This window comes from Henckelia pumila, chromosome 2, assembly GCF_033568475.1.
Source record: "Henckelia pumila isolate YLH828 chromosome 2, ASM3356847v2, whole genome shotgun sequence".
Classification (NCBI taxonomy): Eukaryota; Viridiplantae; Streptophyta; class Magnoliopsida; order Lamiales; family Gesneriaceae; genus Henckelia; species Henckelia pumila.
The window spans coordinates 162,708,736-162,728,926 of record NC_133121.1 but is presented as its reverse complement, the minus strand read 5'-3'; the positions used below and the strand labels follow the sequence as shown (position 1 = coordinate 162,728,926).

General features: G+C 37.1%; 1 protein-coding gene across 1 annotated transcript; it reads right to left on the bottom strand.

Moving 5' to 3' along the window:
* Positions 1-15,387: 15,387 nt before the first annotated feature.
* On the bottom strand, positions 15,388-18,488 carry LOC140878819 (uncharacterized). Its single transcript, XM_073282447.1, has 2 exons — positions 15,821-18,488; positions 15,388-15,731 (listed from the first exon to the last, which is right to left on the bottom strand). The coding sequence occupies exons 1-2, from the start codon at positions 18,486-18,488 to the stop codon at positions 15,388-15,390; spliced, it is 3,012 nt and encodes a 1,003-aa protein (XP_073138548.1).
* Positions 18,489-20,191: the final 1,703 nt, after the last annotated feature.

Below are 20,191 nucleotides of genomic sequence, written 5' to 3'. Positions count from 1 at the left end.
CTTCATGTCGTTGAAACCTTTTACAACAAGTCTCACATTGTACCGCTTGCTACCGCCATGTTCTTCTTTTAACTGGTACACCCACTTGTTGTGTAATGTCTTTTTGTCTTTTAAAAGTTCCGTCAACTCCCACGTCCGATTGGATGACAGTGAATTCATCTCATCTTTCATGGATAACTCCCACTTGGTTGAATAATTATTTTGCATTGTTTCTTCAGAGGTTTTTGGTTCACCTTTAGCTGTCAGCAAAATATAATGAAGTGCAGAGGAGTATCTCTTAGGTGGTCTTATTGTTCTCGAAGATCTCCTGAATTCGATCACCGGAGTTTGTGGGTTAAATTCTTGTGTAGTTTCTTCTTCTTAGTTACTATCCTCCGACATTCATAGAAATATCTATCAATGACACTTCATTTTTCTTCTTGACTTCAGGACATTTATCTCTAGCTGCAATGTCTGACCTTTCCTTGTACAATACTTGCTCATTGAAAATGACATCTCTGCTCCGAATGATCTTCCGATTTTGGTCTTCCCAGAACCAATAACCAAACTCATTATCTCCATAACCAATAAAGAAACACTTCTTTGATTTCGGATCAAGTTTCATTCTGTTAGCTGAATCAATATGAATATAAGAGAGACAACCAAACACTTTCAAGAAAGAAAGGTTTATTCCTTTGCCGCTCCAGACCTCCTCTGGTATTCTGCAATTAAGTGGTACCGAAGGTCCTTTGTTGATTATATACGCTACAGTGTTAACTACATCAGCACAGAATGATTTCGGCAGTCCATCATGAAATCTCATGCTCTTGGCACATTCATTCAGGGTTTTGTTCATTCTTTTAGCCACACCATTCTCTTGAGGTGTACCAAAAATAGTTTTCTCCATCTTGATCCTGTTCTGTGCACAATACTTCTTGAAATCAACATCTTCATATTCTCCACCATCTTCAGACCGTAAGCATTTCACTTTTAAATTGGTCTATATTTTCAACCATGGCTTTCTACCTTTTAAAGGTCTCAAAAACATCAGATTTATTTTTCAGAAAATAAATCCAAACTTTTCTGCTTGAGTCGTTAATAGACGTGACGTAGTATCTTGAGCCACCAACGAATGTCACTGGAGATGGTCCCCATACATCAGTATGAATCAACTCTAACTTTGCTACTTTCGGTTCTCTATTGCCTTTTGAGAAGCTCAACTTTTTCTATTTTTCAAGAACACAACTTTCACACATTATGTGTTCGACATTTTTTATTTCTGGTAGCTTTCCTTTTGATATCAGCATTTTCATTCCCTTCTCACTTATATGCCCAAGTCTAAAATTCCATAGAATTAAATTAGCTCCAACATTCACAATTGCTAGCATATCTCTGCAACTGGAAGACATATAAATGGTTTAAGTTTTCTTTCCACGAGCAATAATCATTGCTCCTTTGCTCACTTTCCAAGAGCCATCACCAAAGGCCATTTTACGGCCTTCGTCATCGAGTTGTCTTACTGAGAGAAGATTTTGGATAAAATTTTGTAATGCCCAAAACTATTAAATTTAAGAATTTATGGTATTTTGGATTTAAATTTTGAGTTTTAGAAATTTAGGGACTAAATTGAAGTTTTGAGTTTGACTAAGGGCTAAAGTGCGATTTGTAGTTTTGACCAATTTTTGGGCCAATCAACTTAAAAGATATTGTTGCAATTGTATTCCCATTTCAACATAGAGCCTAGAAGAGAAGAAAATGAGAAAGACGACGCCGTTTTCATTCTTCCAAGCTTCGATTCGCCTTCATCCGACCGGTGGATTTTAAAGATAACCACATATTTGGAATCTTGACGTCAAAGACTACATTATATGTAAGTTTGGTAAGATTCTACCAAGTTTCAAATTTTGGGTCATGTTAGATTCGAGATTTAAATGTATATATATGTTCTTGACCTTGTAGAGATGGTATATATGGGGACCTTGGGTTGCTATTCTCGTTTTAGGGCAACTAATGATTAATTAAACAATTAATCAAACAATTAAAGAATAATACATCAAGAGCAGAAAAAAAAATTTTAAAATCCCGAGCCTCGCTCGATCGGTTAAAATCATCCGATCGAGCAAGCATCAAAACAAAAGTCTCGGGTCTGTACATATATTGGCCTCGCTCGATAGGTCAAAAGCAGCAGATCGAGCGAGCAAGAAAAATTATCTTTTCTGCCCAACAAAGCAAGCCTCGCTCGATCGGTGATAATCACCCGATCGAGCGAGCTATCTTCTTCAGAAAATTGCAGAATTCTGTTTGCTGATCTATTGCTGTCAAAACTTTAATACAAGGTATATATCATCATCCAAATCAATTCTAAGCATGTTATAAAATCTTAGAACATGCCTACATTCATATACCAAGTTCCTATTATCAACTCATACAATTTAATACATCCAATGAATAGCATAAAAGACATAAATCAACAAGCTACACCAACTCTCAATAGTGAGCTTCTAAACAAGATTTCAATGTCAAGTTCAATGCTATTTACTACCATTATTCAACTTAACCCGAGTCCACACTTGCTACATCTCTCTCCCGAGCTATCAATGTTCTCTCAACCAAGCTCCTGCCCCACCTGTTGCAATGCACACATACAAAACAAAGCAACAGCCGGATAAAATCCGGTGAGAAATCATTCTCAGTATAATTGACATATAAATGCGTTAAATAAATTCATATCAACTCTAAACATATCAACTCAAGAATAGAGTAAAAATAACGCATAAATCGACTCAACTTCAAATCAAAATTTCAATTTATATAGAGCGCTTATCTCAAGAATTGATTCTTATCATTTCATTTCCATCAAGATTTGTAAACGATCTTGACATGGATATCCATATAACGAGTTCGTAAACGACTCGCAAATAAGGTTAACCGCAACCTTGGCATAGAATCAACTCAATATACAATCATATCAAAATCAATAAAGATCCACTACCTTTGATGGATCGACAATAACATAAGTTCTACCTCAAGAACAAGTACTTAAACAAGTATGTGATTTGTTTGGGATAACTCAAGAATAGTCGTTCTTGAGTTTCAAAGTCCCTGACTCGCGATGTCGTCATTATACCTTTCATTCTCGAGTTGACGATGTTCCACATCTGAATAGAAAGTACAACAACAACGCCTACAAGAATCTGATCATTCAAACATCAATCATCTTCACTCACATTCGCTTCCATCTTGATCACTTCTTCTTCGGTTTCAAGTTAAGATTCTTGATTCAATAGTCTCCTATTAAACTCTGAAACATATCATCAAAAACATGCAAATCAAACCTCATTCTATTCAATCATTTCAGAATTGAATCAAACTCATCAATATAGATTCAATCAACATCATTTCAAACTTCAACTTCTTCTTATTTGATATAACTTGGAGTCTTGCATCGTTCATCTTTCAAACGTGACTGAAACTGAGAAATAAAAATGCTATATCATCGCTAACATTTCACTCACATCTCAATTCAATCTTTGGTTATCAAAACTGATCCTAAAACATCAACCGGTGTTGTAGCGATTGAAAATTGGGAACCGACTCGGTACCAAATTCTTTTCTAATCAATTCAATCATTCGTATCACTTATATTAGCTGAATTCATCATTAAATTCATCATATCAGCAGCTAAATATATCAAATGTAAGCTGGACATCATAACAAGTTCATTCCTTAGTTCATTTTCAATCCAGCTTCGATATATAACGGCATACGAATTCAAGAACACAAACATCAAGTCATAATCTGATCTCTGCCAAATTTCGTTCTTCAAAACATGCCAAGATAACAAAATACTTACATCAAATCGAAGGCCTCGTTGCAAGGATTCCAGAACATCTTTCGGAATCGAAATCGGACGAGCAGAACAAAAGTTATCGACGTTTGAAAATCGAAAAGCAAAGGAAATGGAAGAGGGTTCGAGCTCCTCTGTTCTCATTTCTGAATCTGATATTGACATACACGTATCAAGGCTGAGTAAGCTTCAGAAAATCGGATATGTATTGCATATTTGCAATTTAGTCCCTCAAGTATTCATTAATTGCAATTCAGTCATCGGCCTTCTTTTTAATTCAATTTCAATCCAAAATAATTTAAGAATATTAGAATTAAAATCGAAACTCTAAATATTCCCAAATTAAATATACTCGGATTAAAATAAATTAAATTTGAATTAATTAAATAATCCCGACCGTTTGCACTTTAGTCCTTGCAACTTCGATATTTTCAAATCAGTCTCTGATCGGGTTGTATCTTCAAAATTAATCTTCGTTAATTCCAGAAACATGGAATTTAATCTTAAATCCCATAAATATTCAAATCGAATATTTATTCTTTTAATTTAAGAATTCTCGGAATTTAATTCTCAAAATCCATAAATTCTCAAATTAAATATTTTCGGCTTGGAAATTAAATCTATCATTTCCATAACTTCTCAAATCAATATTAGCCCTTAATATGGAATTTAATTCTCAAATTCCATAATTAATAATTTAATATTTTCGGGCCTTACAGTATATCTAACACGGTTTAAGAAAATACCATCGTTTAGGCATCTTTATTATTATTCGAAAATTCCAGCTTATTTGAGGAATGGGATTTTGAAATTGTGGTTTTTAAAAATGATGTTTTTGAGTTGATTGTGGCATACTATTGATGTTTAGATTTTGGATATATCCAATTTTTAGCCATTATGCTGTCATATTGATTTTGAAAGAGTTTATTCCAATTGGATTGAGTCGAGGAATTTAGAAATGATATTGTGCAATTTTATTATCCATTCAGATTTGATTTGGATTTGATTCGGTTCAAAGTCGCAAGAGTTTTATTTTTGAAGAATTCGGTCGAGGTTGGTTTTGTTTTATTTGTTTTAGAATGTCGGGTCGATCGAATAGAATTTTTTAATTGATTAGGTTAAATCGTTTCAGGGATTTGAGCTTTAGAAGATTGAAGGTATGAGCAAACAGTAAATTTTGGGAGATGGTTCTGAGTCTCGAGCCCCTAAACCACACACTTGCTTGCTTATATATTATTTGACTGTGCGATTAATTTGTTATGTTAGCATGAATTATGTTTATTTTCTTTTAGCTCGATGATTATCGATATTGACATTCATGCTATTTACATGATTTGAATGAGATGCTTATATTTATCAGACATTTTGATATATTTGAATTGCATAATCTAATTCATATTGAGCCAGATTTCCCTGAGCTTTGATGACCGATTTGCCTTTGTTGCAGCGGAATTTTGGGTCTATATTTGTGTTGCCAAAATACTCTATATAATATGCCAAAGTCCGGGGTTGAGAATCTCAACCACCCATCTCGATTGGGAGAGTAGGTGGTGTTGTTATGTTTTTTTTCCCGTGGGATCCCTATATCCGAGATTCAAATGGAATCCGAGTTTTGAAATCCCTCATTTTATTGAGCATGCATTTCATTTGAGTATCAATCATTTTAGAGTATTTATGAATTCAAATTTTGAATTGAAAATGCTTAAATGTTTATATATGCTCTTGTCTTTCATACATAAATTATCCTCAATGGTTTTTTGGTTGTTGCTTTGTCTTGTGTGTGTACATTGCAACAGGTGGCCAGGGGTGGAGCCAGAGAGGACATTGAGGGTATGAGATTGAGAGTAGAAGTGGAGCTCGGGATTAGCAATCGAGTTTTTTTTGAACTCGTTTTGAAATATATCGCACATTGTAATGTCGAAAATCTTTATTGTTGAACACATTGCATTTTTATGGTGTTTCATGTATTTTGGACCCCTGAATAGTTGCAAGACCGAATTTATATCGCAAGGCCCATTTCTTAAATTCGAAATTTATTGTTTCTGTTTTCCAGCGGGTTTCGCGCTCGAGTGCAGCTTTTTGCCGCTCGAGCGCAAACTATTCTTGGCGCTACAGTAGAACAGAGGGTTTCGCGCAGTTGCCGCTCGAGCGTGGTCCTGTTTTAATTTTTTTTTATTCCGGTTTGTTTGCCTCATCGTGTTGTAGTTTGAGTCTCCACAACTTTAGTACATGTCTTACTTTGCTGATTTTTTAGATAGATCCATTTTATATTTAGAAACGAACATCACCGTACCAGATATTTTCAAAGATTTTCCATCTGTCAGGAAAACTTTTCCGTAATTATCAACAATGTAATTACTGAATACTTCACGATCACCGGTGGTATGAAACGAAGCTCTCGAATCCATAACCCAAGAATCAATCGGGCTTTTTGTGGATAGTAACAAAGCATCGTGTGTGTAGTGACCCGCACCGTAATCACCTACTGATCAAGAGCTTACACATGCATATAACTTAATCAAATAATAATAAAAAAATAACAGTGGAAACCATGAATCAACAGCTAAAATCCTCAAGGAAACATAACTATTGTTATACAATCATATCGAACAAAATGTATTAATCCAAATACATTACAACTGAAAGCTTAAACAATCAACTCTACTGGTCATCCAAAGCCTAAATCCTCCTGGAACCACTCGTCTCATCCAACTTGAAACCTGTCCCATGAAATAGGGTGTCCAAAAACAACATTACGAGGACGTGAGCATAAAACACTCAGTAAGAAAGTATGAGCATACGATATTATATGTGTATGTATGGAAGTGTACTATTTACCAAAACTCTCAGGTCAAGAAACAAGCTCATAGACCGGGTCCACGGTATATAGCATGCTGCGCTGTCGTATCAAGAGGTGGCTCCTATACCCAATGGATAATGGTGGCCTGATACTAGTACAATTGTCCAACCATAACGGTGACCTGACACAAGACTTACGTATCCAACCATTCACAACTCGTAGGGTGAGCGCCCTACTACAGGATATCTTAAAGATATGGAATCAATATGCTCATGCATGCAACATACAGTCATGACATGCTAAACATGTAAAATAATATAAAATATGCAACCACATAATACATTCATACTCAATCTGGGTATCTCGAATGGTACTTTCGTACCTCATAAACTAGGCAAGCTAGACCAGCTCTATGTCTAAGCCTATAATCCGCACTACAATGCAAAGTATTCATGCATCATAATATTATTCTAAAAACCTTAATTAAGTTATAACATACTCCCTATTTACTTAAAGGAGCTAGAGCAATACCTGCGTCCGTTGTAAGCCCACTGATGACGACTGCCCCAGAACTTGGGCACCCTTCCGCTGCAACTCCGGAGCACCTTGTCAACTCCTGGATCAAGCCTAGGAAGGCTGAAAACACCCCAAAAAACCTAAAATACACTAAGAACCAAGAGAGAACTTGAAATTGGTGTGAAAAATGAGGGGCTCAAAGGGCCTATTTATAGGCGGAGACCGGACACTCCGATCTGGGTTTCAGACGCTCCGATCTCTGCATGCACACCACGTTACTGCATGCATAGTTCGGATGCTCCGATCCCTAATTCGGAGGCTCTGAACTACCGCGTGTTTGATCAGTCTTGACAACTCTCTAGCTACATGGCCTAACTGAGATCGGATGCTTCGATCCTAGTTCCGACGCTCCAAACTCTCTGTAGCCTCCGATCTAAGAATTATGCCTTCGAAAGGTTCGGACCCTCCGAACTCTTCTTAGTCAAAATCCATAATTTTGTCCTTAAATCCAAATTAAGCCTTTAATCCATGCTTAATCATTTTATTCAATTAATCTTGTAAAATGAAACCGGGTTACTACATTCTCCCTCTATTTAAGATATTTTGCCCTCGAACAAACCTTAAGTATTGAATGCAATCATTACTGAATAAACATCTTTATTCAAACTGAAAATTTTACAAGATACAATTGAAATAAAGAATAATCAAAACAACTCTGGATAGTCTTAACGCATACGACTCTCAAGTTCCCAAGTGACTTTTTCAGTGCCTCGGCGCTGCCATTGAACTAGAACAAGAGGAATAATCTTGTTACGCAATACCTTGTTCTTATGACCCATGATACGCAAAGGTATCTCCACATATGACAAATATGTATCTAGCTATACTTCTGACGACTATAAGATATGAGACTTATCTGCCACATACCGTCGTAATAGTGATACATGGAACACATCGTGGATACTCGACAAATATGGCTGTAAAGCGAGTCTGTAAGCCAAATCTCCAACACTCTCCTAAATTTGAAACGTACCAATGAATCTATGAGATAGCTTACCCTTGAGACCCAATCTCAAAATCATGCGAAATGGTGAAACTTTTAAGAATACTTTCTCACCAACTTGAAACTACAAAGGTCTGCGCTTAACATTCGCATTGCTATCCTGCCGGTCTTGTGCAGTTTTAATTCGCTTCTTGATCTGTCCAACAATATCAATAGCCTGCTGGACTAACTCTAGTCCCTCTACCTGTCGCTCCTCCACTTATTTCCAAAATAGTGGAGTATGACATCTTCGTCCGTACAATGTCTCAAACGGTGCCATCCCAACACTGCGATGGTAATGGTGTTGTACGCAAACTCAATAAATGGCAACCGATCTTTCCATACTGGAACAAAATCCATAGCACAAACGCGTAGCATATCCTCAAGAGTACGAATCGTACGCTCTGACTGCCCGTTATTCTCTGAATTATAAGCAGTACTCAAGCTAAGAGTAGTACCCATAGCGCGCTGAAGACTCCCCCAGAATCTAGAAGTAAACCTTGGGGTCTCGATCACTGACTATGCTCACAGGCACTCCGTGCAATCGAACGATCTCCTGAATATATAAGCGAGACATCATGTCAAAGTTGTAGTCTTGGTTATAAGGAATGAAATGTGCTGACTTGGTAAGTAGGTCCACCACAACCCACATAGCATCACAATTCCTCGAGGATACTGATAGTGGGTTACAAAATTCATTGTGATCAACTCTCATTTTCACTTAGGAATAGGCAAACTGTGAAGCAATCCTCCAGGTCGTTGGTGCTCTGATTTGACCTGCTGACATACCAAGCATCTCGAAACATATACACACTATGCTTCATTCCCTTCCACCAGAATCGAGTACGCAAATCCTTGTATATCTTTTTGCTCCCTGGATGAATACTCAACTTATTCTGATGATCCTGAGATAAAAACTCCTCCCTCGAAGTATCATCCTCCAAAAATACAATACGGCCAGACAAATAAAGAAAACCATGGTTAAATGAGCCAATAGTTGAGTCTTTGGATAATTCATCTGAGCATCTTGAATCCGAGAATATAAGGCTGGCTCAGATAGAATCACAAGCATCTGAATACTTTGCATATCTTTCTTATTCTTTGAAGGTATGCCCTTAAGAACAACATTCTTCAATTGCACTGGACACCAAACAAGTCTGAAGTGCGGATACTCTCACCTTGCGACTCAAGGCATCAGCAGTGAGATTATCAGCTCTTGGATGGTATTTGATCTCAAAATCATAATCTTTCAATAAATCAATCTAACATCTTTGTCTCATGTTCAACTCTGCCTGAGTGAACAAATACTTGAAACTCTTGTGATATGTGAAGATTTCAAATCTCTCGCCATATAGATAATGACGCCAAATTTTCAATGCGAAAACAATAGCTGATAACTCCAAATCATGCACTGGGTAATTGGCTTCGTGAACTTTCAATTGTCTAGAGGCGTATGAAATCACATGTCCATTCTGAGTCAAGAAACAACCTAATCCCTGAAGAGAAGCATCGGTGCAAACTGCATATCCTCTAGATCCAGACGGTAAAGCTAACACAGGCGCAAAAGTCAACCGTCTACGAAGCTCACAAAAATTCTCTTCACATTCTAAGGACCACTCAAAATTCAAGCCCTTTCGAGTAAGTTGTGTCAAAGGTCGAGCTAGCTGCGAGAAATTCGCGATAACGCGACGATAGTATCCTGCTAGACCCATAAAACTACGGATCTCAGTTATCGTCGTCGGACGCGACCAATTCAATACAACCTCAATCTTGCTCGTATCTACAAAAACTCCATCCCTGGATATAATGTGGCCAAAAAATACCACCCGATCGAGCCAGAAATCACACTTACTCAGCTTAGCGTATAACTTTCTATCCCTCAAAGTTTGTTACACAAGCCTTAGATGATAAGCATGATCATTTACATCACGTGAATATACCAAGATATCATCAATGAACACGACGACAAACTTATCCAAAAATTCTCGGAATACCCAATTCATTTGATCCATGAATACAGCCGGCGCATTATTCAACCCAAATGGCATTACCAAAAACTCATAATGCCCATACCTGATCTTAAATGATGTCTTAGCTATATCCTAATCTCGGACTCGCATCCGGTGATATCCAGACTCAAGTAAATCTTTGAGTAAACTGAAGTACCTTTTAGTTGATCAAATAAATCATCTATACGAGGCAAAGGATAATTATTATTGATTGTCACCCTGTTCAACTGGCGATAGTCAATGTACAGGCGCATAGACCCATCTTTTTTCTTCATGAACAAAACAGGCGCTCCCCAAGGAGAAACACTAGGATGAATTAACCCTTGTCCAAAAGATCTTGAGGCTACTGCTTCAACTCATGCATCTCTAACGAAGCCAGACGATACGGTGCTCGAGAAATAGGCGAAATTCATGGCATTAACTCAATAACAAACTCAACTTCGCGTATTGGAGGAAAACCTGGAATCTCATCTGGAAACAAATCTGGAAATTTATTCACATCTGGTAGATTCGTTATACCAATGCTTCATGTGGATGTATCAACTTTATAGATGAGGTATCCTTTTCGCCAGACTCCAGAGCTCGACAAGCTCTCACAGCCGATACCAAAGGCATATGAGGTCGTGCTCCCTTACCATAGAAAAACCAGCTATTATCTCCAATCGGATGAAAGCGCACCAGACTTCTTGAAAGACTGAGCACGGGGACCCAAAGAACTCGCGGGTCTAGACGAGAAGAAAGATTGGTTACGGCGAAAGCTGTTGTCCGCCTGATGACATTGACTAACAAATCCCTCATAATTCATGTCATCACCCACATCTACTCGGTCATGGATCTCCGGATTAAGGTCTTGGAGAAACAGAATGTACTTCGCCTTGGTGCTATCAGAAATTTGGGGGCAATAGGGCAACAAATCAAAGAACTTTTGCTGGTACTCATCAATCAACATCGAGCCCTGCTTCAAACTCAATAGCTCGCTGGCCTTAGCCTGTCGGAGGGCTGGAGGAAAATACAACTTATGAAAAGCTGTGCGAAACTCTGCCCAGGTACCCACTCCTCGTGCTGCGATGATAGGTGTAGACGTAGACCTCCACCATTTCCTAGCACACCCTTTGATTAGAAAACTAAAATTCTCCATCTTTTTCTCCTCAATGCAACGGAATTTCCTAAAAAAAATTTCCATGCGTTCGAGCCAATTTTCAACATCTTCTGAAGATACCCCTTCGATTAATGGCTTAGGACTCATCTGCATTAACCGATGCATATTGAAATGCCTACGATCATCATGACGATGGTGATGATGGCCCCAACGATGCTCATGATCGTCCTGATCACCCCAGTATCCACTTACGCTACCATGGCCACTCTCGTCACCATGACTCGCCATCTACACGATGATTGAAATGTTAATCCCAAATAAAAAATCTAGATCCCAAGATTACTATGCATGCTTTGATACCATAAATTTAGTGACCCGCACCGTGATCACCTACTAATTAAGATCTTACACATGAATATAACTTAATTAAATAATAATAAAAAATAACAGCTAAAACCATAAATCTACAGCTAAAATCCTCAAGGAAACATAATTATTGTTATACAACCATATCGAACAAAATGTAATAATCCAAATACATTACAACTAAAAGCTTAGACAATCAACTCTACTGGTCATCCAAAGCCTAAATCCTCCTGGAACCACCCGTCTCATCCAACTGCAAACCTGCCCCATGAAATAGAGTGTCCAAAAACAACAGTATGAGGACGTGAGCATAAAACACTCAGTACAAAAGTATGAACATACGATATTATATGTGTATGTATGCAAGAATACTATTTACCAAGACTCTCAGGTCAAGAAACAAGCTCATAGACCGAGTCCAAGGTATATAGCATGCTGCGCCATCGCATCAAGAGGTGGCTCCTATACCCAGTGGATAATGGTAAACTGATACTAGTACAAGTGTCCAACCATAACGGTGACCTGACACAAGACTTACGTATCCAACCATCTACAACTCGTAGGGTGAGCGCCTTACTACAGGATATCTCAAAGATATGAGATCAATATTCTCATGCATGCAACATACAGTCATGATATGCTATACAGGTAAAATCGTATAAAACATGCAGCCACATAATACATGCATACTCAATCTGGTTATCTTGAATAGTACTTTCGTACCTCATAAACTTGGCAAGCTAGACCAGATATATGTCCAAGCCTATAATCCACACTACAATGCAAAGTACTCATGCATCATAATCTTATTCTAAAAGCCTTAACTAAGCTATATCATACTCCATATTTACTATAAGGGGCTAGAGCTATACCTGCATCCGTCGTTAGCCCGCTGATGACGAATGACCCAGAACTTGGGCACCCTTCCGCTGCAACTTCGGAGCATCTTGCCAACTCCCGGACCAAGCCTAGCTAGGCTAAAAACACCACAAAACACCTAAGATACAATAAGAACCGATAGAGAGAACTTGACATTGGTGTGAAAAATGAGGGGCTCGGAAGGCCAATTTATAGGCGGAGATCGGATGCTTCGACGGGGGTTCGGATGCTCCGATCTCTACATGCACACCACGTCACTGCATGCACAGTTCGGATGCTCCGATCCCTACTTTGGAGGCTCCGAACCAGGATGTTCGGACGTTCCGAAATCTCCGTAGCCTCCAATCTAAGGATTATGCCTCCGAAGGGTTCGGACCCTCCGAACTGTCTTTAGTCAAAATCCATAATTTTGTCCAATTAATTTCAAATTAAGCCTTTATTCCATGCTTAATCATTTTATTCAATTAATCTTATAAAATGGAACCGAGCTACTAAAATGTGCATCCTCAATTACAACATTTTCATCGTTCTTGGGTCATTTGCAGTTATTTTTAAAGTGACCAGTTTCACCACAGCTCTAGCACTTCAATTTCGTTTCAAACGAATTTTTGTCTTTTCCATTATTTGACTTGGATCTGCCATATCATCGGTTAGAACTCTTTTCGCCACTCCTGCCTCTGCCTCTATTCTCGAGATTTAGGGCTGATCTCGATGATGTTCCTTCACTCGAATCCATCCTGCAAATATCTTCACCAAGAATTAGATCTCTGACATAATTGAATTGTAACTTTTATTTTCCAACAGAATTGCTAACCGCTGTCGGCATCAGCTCCCAAAAATTTGGTAAAGATGCCAAAATAATAAGCACATGAATATCATCATCAAATTTGATTTCAACCGATGTTAATTGGGAAACAATTGTGTTGAACTCATTGATGTGTGATGCCACCGAAACACGGTTTAGTTCAACCTACCGTACGACTATTACCCTAATAGGAGATCTAACAACTCATGATTTGTCATGTCAGCACTGTAATATTAATTATACATATATGTTTAGATGTACACCCTTGAATGAATGATTTGAGTGTTATTCATAAGGTAGTGTCTCATTAACTTCGAAGAACCTTCCTCCATCTTTAAGTTGAAGAACTTTTTCATGAGAAACACTTTATTATTTTCTGATGGCTTCTAGTAAATGTCCGACAAAATGGACATCACCTCCTCCGTGGTTTTTGTCTCCGCCACATTATGTGCTACGTTCTTTGTTAAGGTCAATCGTATTACACCTAACACCTGTCGTTAAAAACCTCCCACTCATCAGCCTCCATCTTTTTTGGTTTCTTTTCTCATAGAGGTTGATGCAGCTTCTTACTATACAGATAATCTTTAATCTGTAACCTCCAAAACATGAAAATCTATACCGTCGAACTTATTTATTCCAAGTCTCGATCCGTCATTTCCGACCATCGCTTTTCTTGCCTTAATAAAATTTCAAAAAATCTTTTCTGATGTGGAAGATCAGTCAAAGCTGCAACCACAGAGCATACTCATAATTTTAAGAAATTTTTCACCAAGGCTCTCGGACACCGTAACAGCTCTGATACTAGTTGTTATGTATTATACCGAAGCGATCATGACGATAATAAAAATTGTGTAATCAACAAGAACACCACAGATTTACATGTTTCACCTAATATAGGTTATGGCCACGGAGCTACTGCAAATATTTATTTCAGGAAGAAATATTAAAAGTGTATACAAAACAATTTCTCTCACACTATCCCAACCCCCGAGTATAACCGAAAAATATTTCTCTAACTCACACAAGAAAACTCAAGAAACTTTTTTGTTTCTTTTCTTTTTGCTCTCGATTTTGAGATGAATAAAATAAAGCAAGAAGCTGCCTATTTATAAACAAGTTGAATGGCCTGAACCCAAATAATAGTTTCCATAAAACACGATAGTTTGGTCAAGAAATAATCACTGCATGCCTTAATTGATTTTTCTCAGCAACCATGTCATAATCATTCACCTAGCACTGAAAAATCGAAAACCCAAATCAAAGAAACTGAAATGCAAATCGAATCATAATCAGAATTTCTTATTTTGGTTTTATAACTTAAAACAGAAATTATTATAGTTTGGTTACGATTTTATGTAATTAAAAAAAAAAACCGACGTTTTAAACTATACTTTAATAAAAAAAAAAATTTATTCGTATTTAGTCTATTATTAAGTAAATATAATTTTAATAAATCAAATATATATAGATCATTGTATATTTCTTATTCATTAAATTTGTATAGCTAATTATAATTTTTATAAAATTTTATTTAAAGATATTAACATACATTTAAAAATAATTTAGTGTATGAATCTTATAATTAAAAAAAAAGCTATAATTTTTTTTAAATAACTTTGCATTACTAAAAATTTAATATGAATTAAGACAATTCTATTATCAAAATTTATAATTGGAAATTTAAAAAATCTAATGAAAAATTATATAAAATTGAATTTAAATTAGCAATTTACACATAGTATATGATAAATAATCAATCAATTGAATTTGTTTTTAAAACCGCAAAAACCGACCGTATAAATCAGACCATAGTACTATAAAACTAAACCAGACCGTATTTAAATGGATTAGTTATCAAATTATACATTTAAAAACCATAGACGAAAAAACCGAACTGTAATTTTGTAAAACCGAACCAGACCGACTATTGCTCACACCTACGGTCAATGGTTTTGTTCAATCAATAACAATTATTATATGAACTAAAAGATAAAATGGCAAAATCTTTAATTTCTCCCAGGAAAATGTTTCTAGTGTATAATGAATCATCCACCCAAGTAAGCTTTCTGAATCTTATTCAAGTCTCGAACAACATCAGTCATCGTCATTCGATCTTTGGGCGATTCCATTGAACATGCTACTCCAACCTCGAGAATGCAATTCACACAATTCCTCAGTTTACTATTATATCTATCTTCACGAGGAATGATATGATCCACAATGTTCATGTCTTGGTTCTGCAAAGCATGCCTAACTAAATGGTGCAGGCTCGAGTGACCATTAAGTGCGACGTCGTCTGTTGGCCTTATGTTTGTGAACATCTCCAACACGAAAATCCCAAAGCTGTAAACGTCGCCTTGTGTTGTCCTATTGTCTGTAATCCCATACTCTGCAAATATAACGAATGTTAGGTAATTAATATAGTTAGATTTGGGCATAACATGTAAGTATTAAGCCATGACAACATAATTTTCATACCAGGAGGAATGTAACCAATAGTGCCCTTGATGGCCACTGAGCTACTGTTTCCATTGTATGCTGGAAATATGCTCGAGACCACTTTTGCCAATCCAAAGTCGCCCACATGAGCAGTCATGTTTTCATCCAATAGTATGTTGCTCGGCTTCAAGTCACCATGAATGATTATGGAATCGGTGCCATGATGTAAGTATTCAACTGCAGACGCAATGTCGATGGCTATACTCAGTTTTTGAGTTATGCTAAGATATCTGTTGCTTTCTCTTTGTGGATGACCTTCTTCTTGCGCGTAATCGTCATGCAGCCATTTCTCCAGGCTCCCCTTATCCATAAGTTCATAAACCAATGCCATAAAATCAATGCCTTGGAAGTCTATGCTTTCGCATACACTCAATAATTTCAACAAGTTTCTGTGTCTGATTCCTCTCAATGCATTGCATTCGGTCATGAAGCTTTTAGAAGCTCCTTTGATTTCAAGATTGAGAACCTTCACCGCGATTGATAGGTGTTTGTCGTCGAGGATTCCTCTGTAGACAGAACCAAATTGTCCCGACCCCAGCAAATTGGTCTCGGAGAATCCATCCGTAGCTTTCAAGAGATCTCCATAAGACAGCCTTAAAAACCTGTCTTCAAATGGTGATGTCGAAGAATGAATCTTTCTTAGGATTCGTCTTCTATAAACGAATACGCAGATGCATGAAAGTGTAAGGCAAATGGCTCCTACAACCAACACAGGGATCAATATTTTGATTAGATTTGAGGAAGATGAGCAAGGAGGAAGCTTTAGGAAAGCCAAACCTCCACACAAGTACTCATTTCCTTTCAGTGAAATCGCGCTTTCGTTTAGAAACACTCCTTGTTTTGGCACTTCTCCTTTCAACTTATTGAAGGAAAGATTCAAATTCTTCAGATTCAACTCATTCCCTAGAAAACTTGGGATAATCCCTGATAATTTGTTTTGCGAAAGATCCAAGTCTTCCAAGGCCTTCAAAGCATCAAGTGCAACAGGTATACTTCCCTCGAGAGAATTGTTTTGTAGTTGAAGCGATTCTAGAACAAGGCAACATCTCAAAGTATTTGGTATAACTCCTGATAATCTATTGTGAGACAGATCCAACTCCAAAAGATTACTCAGCGAACCGATTTCTTGTGGAATAGAACCGGTGAAGCCATTGTGGGCCAAGTTAAAACAAGTCGAAATGGATGAAAGGCTAAAGATTTCTCGAGGTATTTCCCCAGAAAGGTTGTTAAACGAAAGGGCTAAGTATACCAATTTGCTACAATTACTCAGACTTTGAGGAATCATTCCTCTCAAGTTGTTATAACTCAAGTCGACATGGTTCAACAGGGTCAAGTTCCCAAGAGAATATGGTATCTCATATGCCAATTGGTTTGATTGCAGTTCAATTTCTTGGACTTTACAGAGTTTTCCAATGCCCCTAGGAATAGGACCTTCAAGAAAATTGCCTTCAAAAGTGACTCGGGTCAGGCCGACGAGGTTTTGAATGCCCGAAGGAATGTTTCCATGTATTCGATTTTCTCCTATATAAAGGGAGTTAAGCTGAGTTGAAAGATTTCCAATGGATTCTGGCAATGAACCACTCAGATTATTACTGTTGACAGCTATTGTTTGAAGATTAGTACAATTTGTCAAAGATGAAAGAAAGCTAACATCTCCCTCCAAACCATTGGAATGAATGAGAAGTTCTTGAAGGTCAGAGAGCCTGCTGAAATCTTTTAGCATTTCCCCTGTAAATTTGTTTGAAAACAGATATATACTTTGAAGAAAAGAAGCATTGGAAAGCGAAGGCGGAAGGGATCCGTCGAAATCATTGGATTGCAAATGAAAAGCCGTCAGTTTTGGGAGTGTGAAGCCTACATCAGAAGGTATCTTTCCCTGGAGTCGATTGAATCCCATGGAGAAAATAGTTATACTACTAGAAACATTGTATAGACCCCGTGGGACTCCACCGGTCAAGTCGTTACAGCTTAAATCCATCGACGCTAGGCTCCGGAGTTGTGCAAGTGACTCAGGAATTCCTCCTTGCAACCCACATCGTGACAGAGAAAGTTGAGCTAGATTTGTGAGATTTCCAAGGGAGGGAGGAATAGTTCCCGACAGATTGTTCATTGATAAGCATAAAGATCGAAATTTCGGCAATGAACCAAGCTCTGGGATTATAGGTCCTGTGAGAGAGTTGCTGGCCAGATTCAGGAAACAAAGATTTTTGCACTGGGACAGGTTTCTTGGTATCCCTCCGCTGAAATTATTCTGGCTGAATTCGACTTGTTCAAGCCACCTCAAGCGACCAATTTCTTCTGGGATTTCTCCACTGAAGTAGTTGCTCTGTACATCAATTCTTCTCAGAAGAGAAAGATTGCCTAAATAAGGTGAAAGGGATCCGACAAGTCCTCCGGAACTCAAGTCAATGGACACGACTCGGTTTCGGCGCCTCTTGCAGCACGAAATGCCTTGCCAGTCACAAAAATGCACACTTCCATTCCATGATCCTAAAGCTCCATGCGGACTGTCGCGAATATCCGAAACCGCTTTCTTGAAGGCCAGCAATGCCTGAAAGTCAGTTTTATTGCTCAAATGTGTCGCAAGAGTTGTGGCAAAATGCAAGAAGAAGAAGAATAAGCATGAAGGTAACATTATCTTTCCCATTGTTAGTTACTTCTGGTAATAACTTCATAGGTTATTTATAACATATTTGTTATTATATTTATAGTTGTTTCCTTTTTTGGGTACATTTATGGTTCTTTCAACTTTCAAAAGGAGAATGGCCTACTGTGGGGATGCCCACAGTAGGGGATCCATTCCCTTTCAAAAGACGCAAATTTGACTTCTGACTTGGAAAGTTCATTTCTTCTATTTAGTTGACTTGAAAGATTTTGATGCACCAAGCGATGTTGGTAGTAAAATTTCTGTTAGTCTACCATTATGATGAACAGAATTGGCCTATTTCTGCATGCTTTCGCTTTTATAAATGGCCTCACAATGCTGGAAAATAATGGATCTTCAATTCCCACCAAGCTTTCCACTAAGCGCTTGTAAATTAATTCACATCTATTTATGTGTAGAGTATGTATCGTGCGGGGTCGATCCAAACCCATCCGATTCATATTTGTAAGATAGCTTGACTTGATCTATATGCGAACTGTGAAAAATAATATTTTTGGTGTAAAAATAATAATACTAATAGACAAAGTTGAATAAAAAATTCATTTTATAAAATTTATGTTTGAGACGGATTTTTAAGATTCTTTTTGTTAGGTGTATTGACACGTGTCATATAAATATAATTATATAAATCAGACTTTGTCTTACAAAAATTATCAAATGATGTTTCTCAGTCTTATTATAAATTGATTTGGTCGTTAAATGAAGGTTTTAGTGTATCGTTATAAATTGATTTGGTCGTTAAATGGAGGTTTTTGTGTATCGTTCCAATTTTATCGGATAGTATCTTTCATATTAATAGTTGGATATTAGTTGATAACTTTACGTGATAGATAAATATAAATTTGGTATTTCATAAAAAAACCTACGAGTCATGAAAAATATGATTTTATTACTTTTAATTGCATATATTTATCGAATCAACTCGTTCGTGAAATTGTCCCTCTAAATATCTACTCTTGATTTTTTGATCGGTGAATTTTCACCCAAGGCCACCCATTTTATTTGGAGAAGGCAAAACACCTCCTTAAGAAAGTAGTGAAAAAGGGCAAAACGTGTTATGAATATCTAACACTTTGATTGGTGATTGATTTATGTGTTTTTTTTTTTTAATATTATTGAAATTATATTTGATCCATTAGCAAAGCATATATGCGTATAAAACATTTTTTTTCCCCGAAGGAAAACGTGTTATGAATATGTAAATGGGTGGATTTTCACTATGGTGTACATCTATATACCAATAGACGGGAAGTTTCTTTGAGAATTAACGATAAATTTATTTTCATTCAAATTTATGAAAGACCAAATTTTGTGTACTCAAATACAAAATACATAATTAAATGGGAAATTTGATTTATGGCTCAAATTTCCACCTTCACATTTGATCGAAGAAAAATTACTTAATATTTTATCCGGGAAGGAATTTTTCAAAAATGTCATTTATTAAATTTCAAATTAGATTCTCTATGGATAAAAGATATTTCACTACTCATAGCAGTGATTAGTCTTGTCACACCCAAACTAACTCCACTCAATAAAATTAACAAAAAATGTAGTTGCATGAGTAAAGATAGTTACCATGAGTAGGTATGTGAGAACCTGGAAATCAGTTGAGGAAATCGGAAGAAAACTGACCAGTTGGAGTGAGAAAACAGGATCAATTAGACTGAAGTTCAGTTGTGTTA

Coding starts and splice junctions, on each gene's coding strand:
- LOC140878819 (XM_073282447.1), bottom strand. CDS start 18,488: ATGGGAAAGATAATGTTACCTTCATGCTTATTCTTCTTCTTCTTGCAT. Junction 15,732..15,820: donor TATTGGTTACATTCCTCCTG/GTATGAAAATTA, acceptor TTATATTTGCAG/AGTATGGGATTACAGACAAT.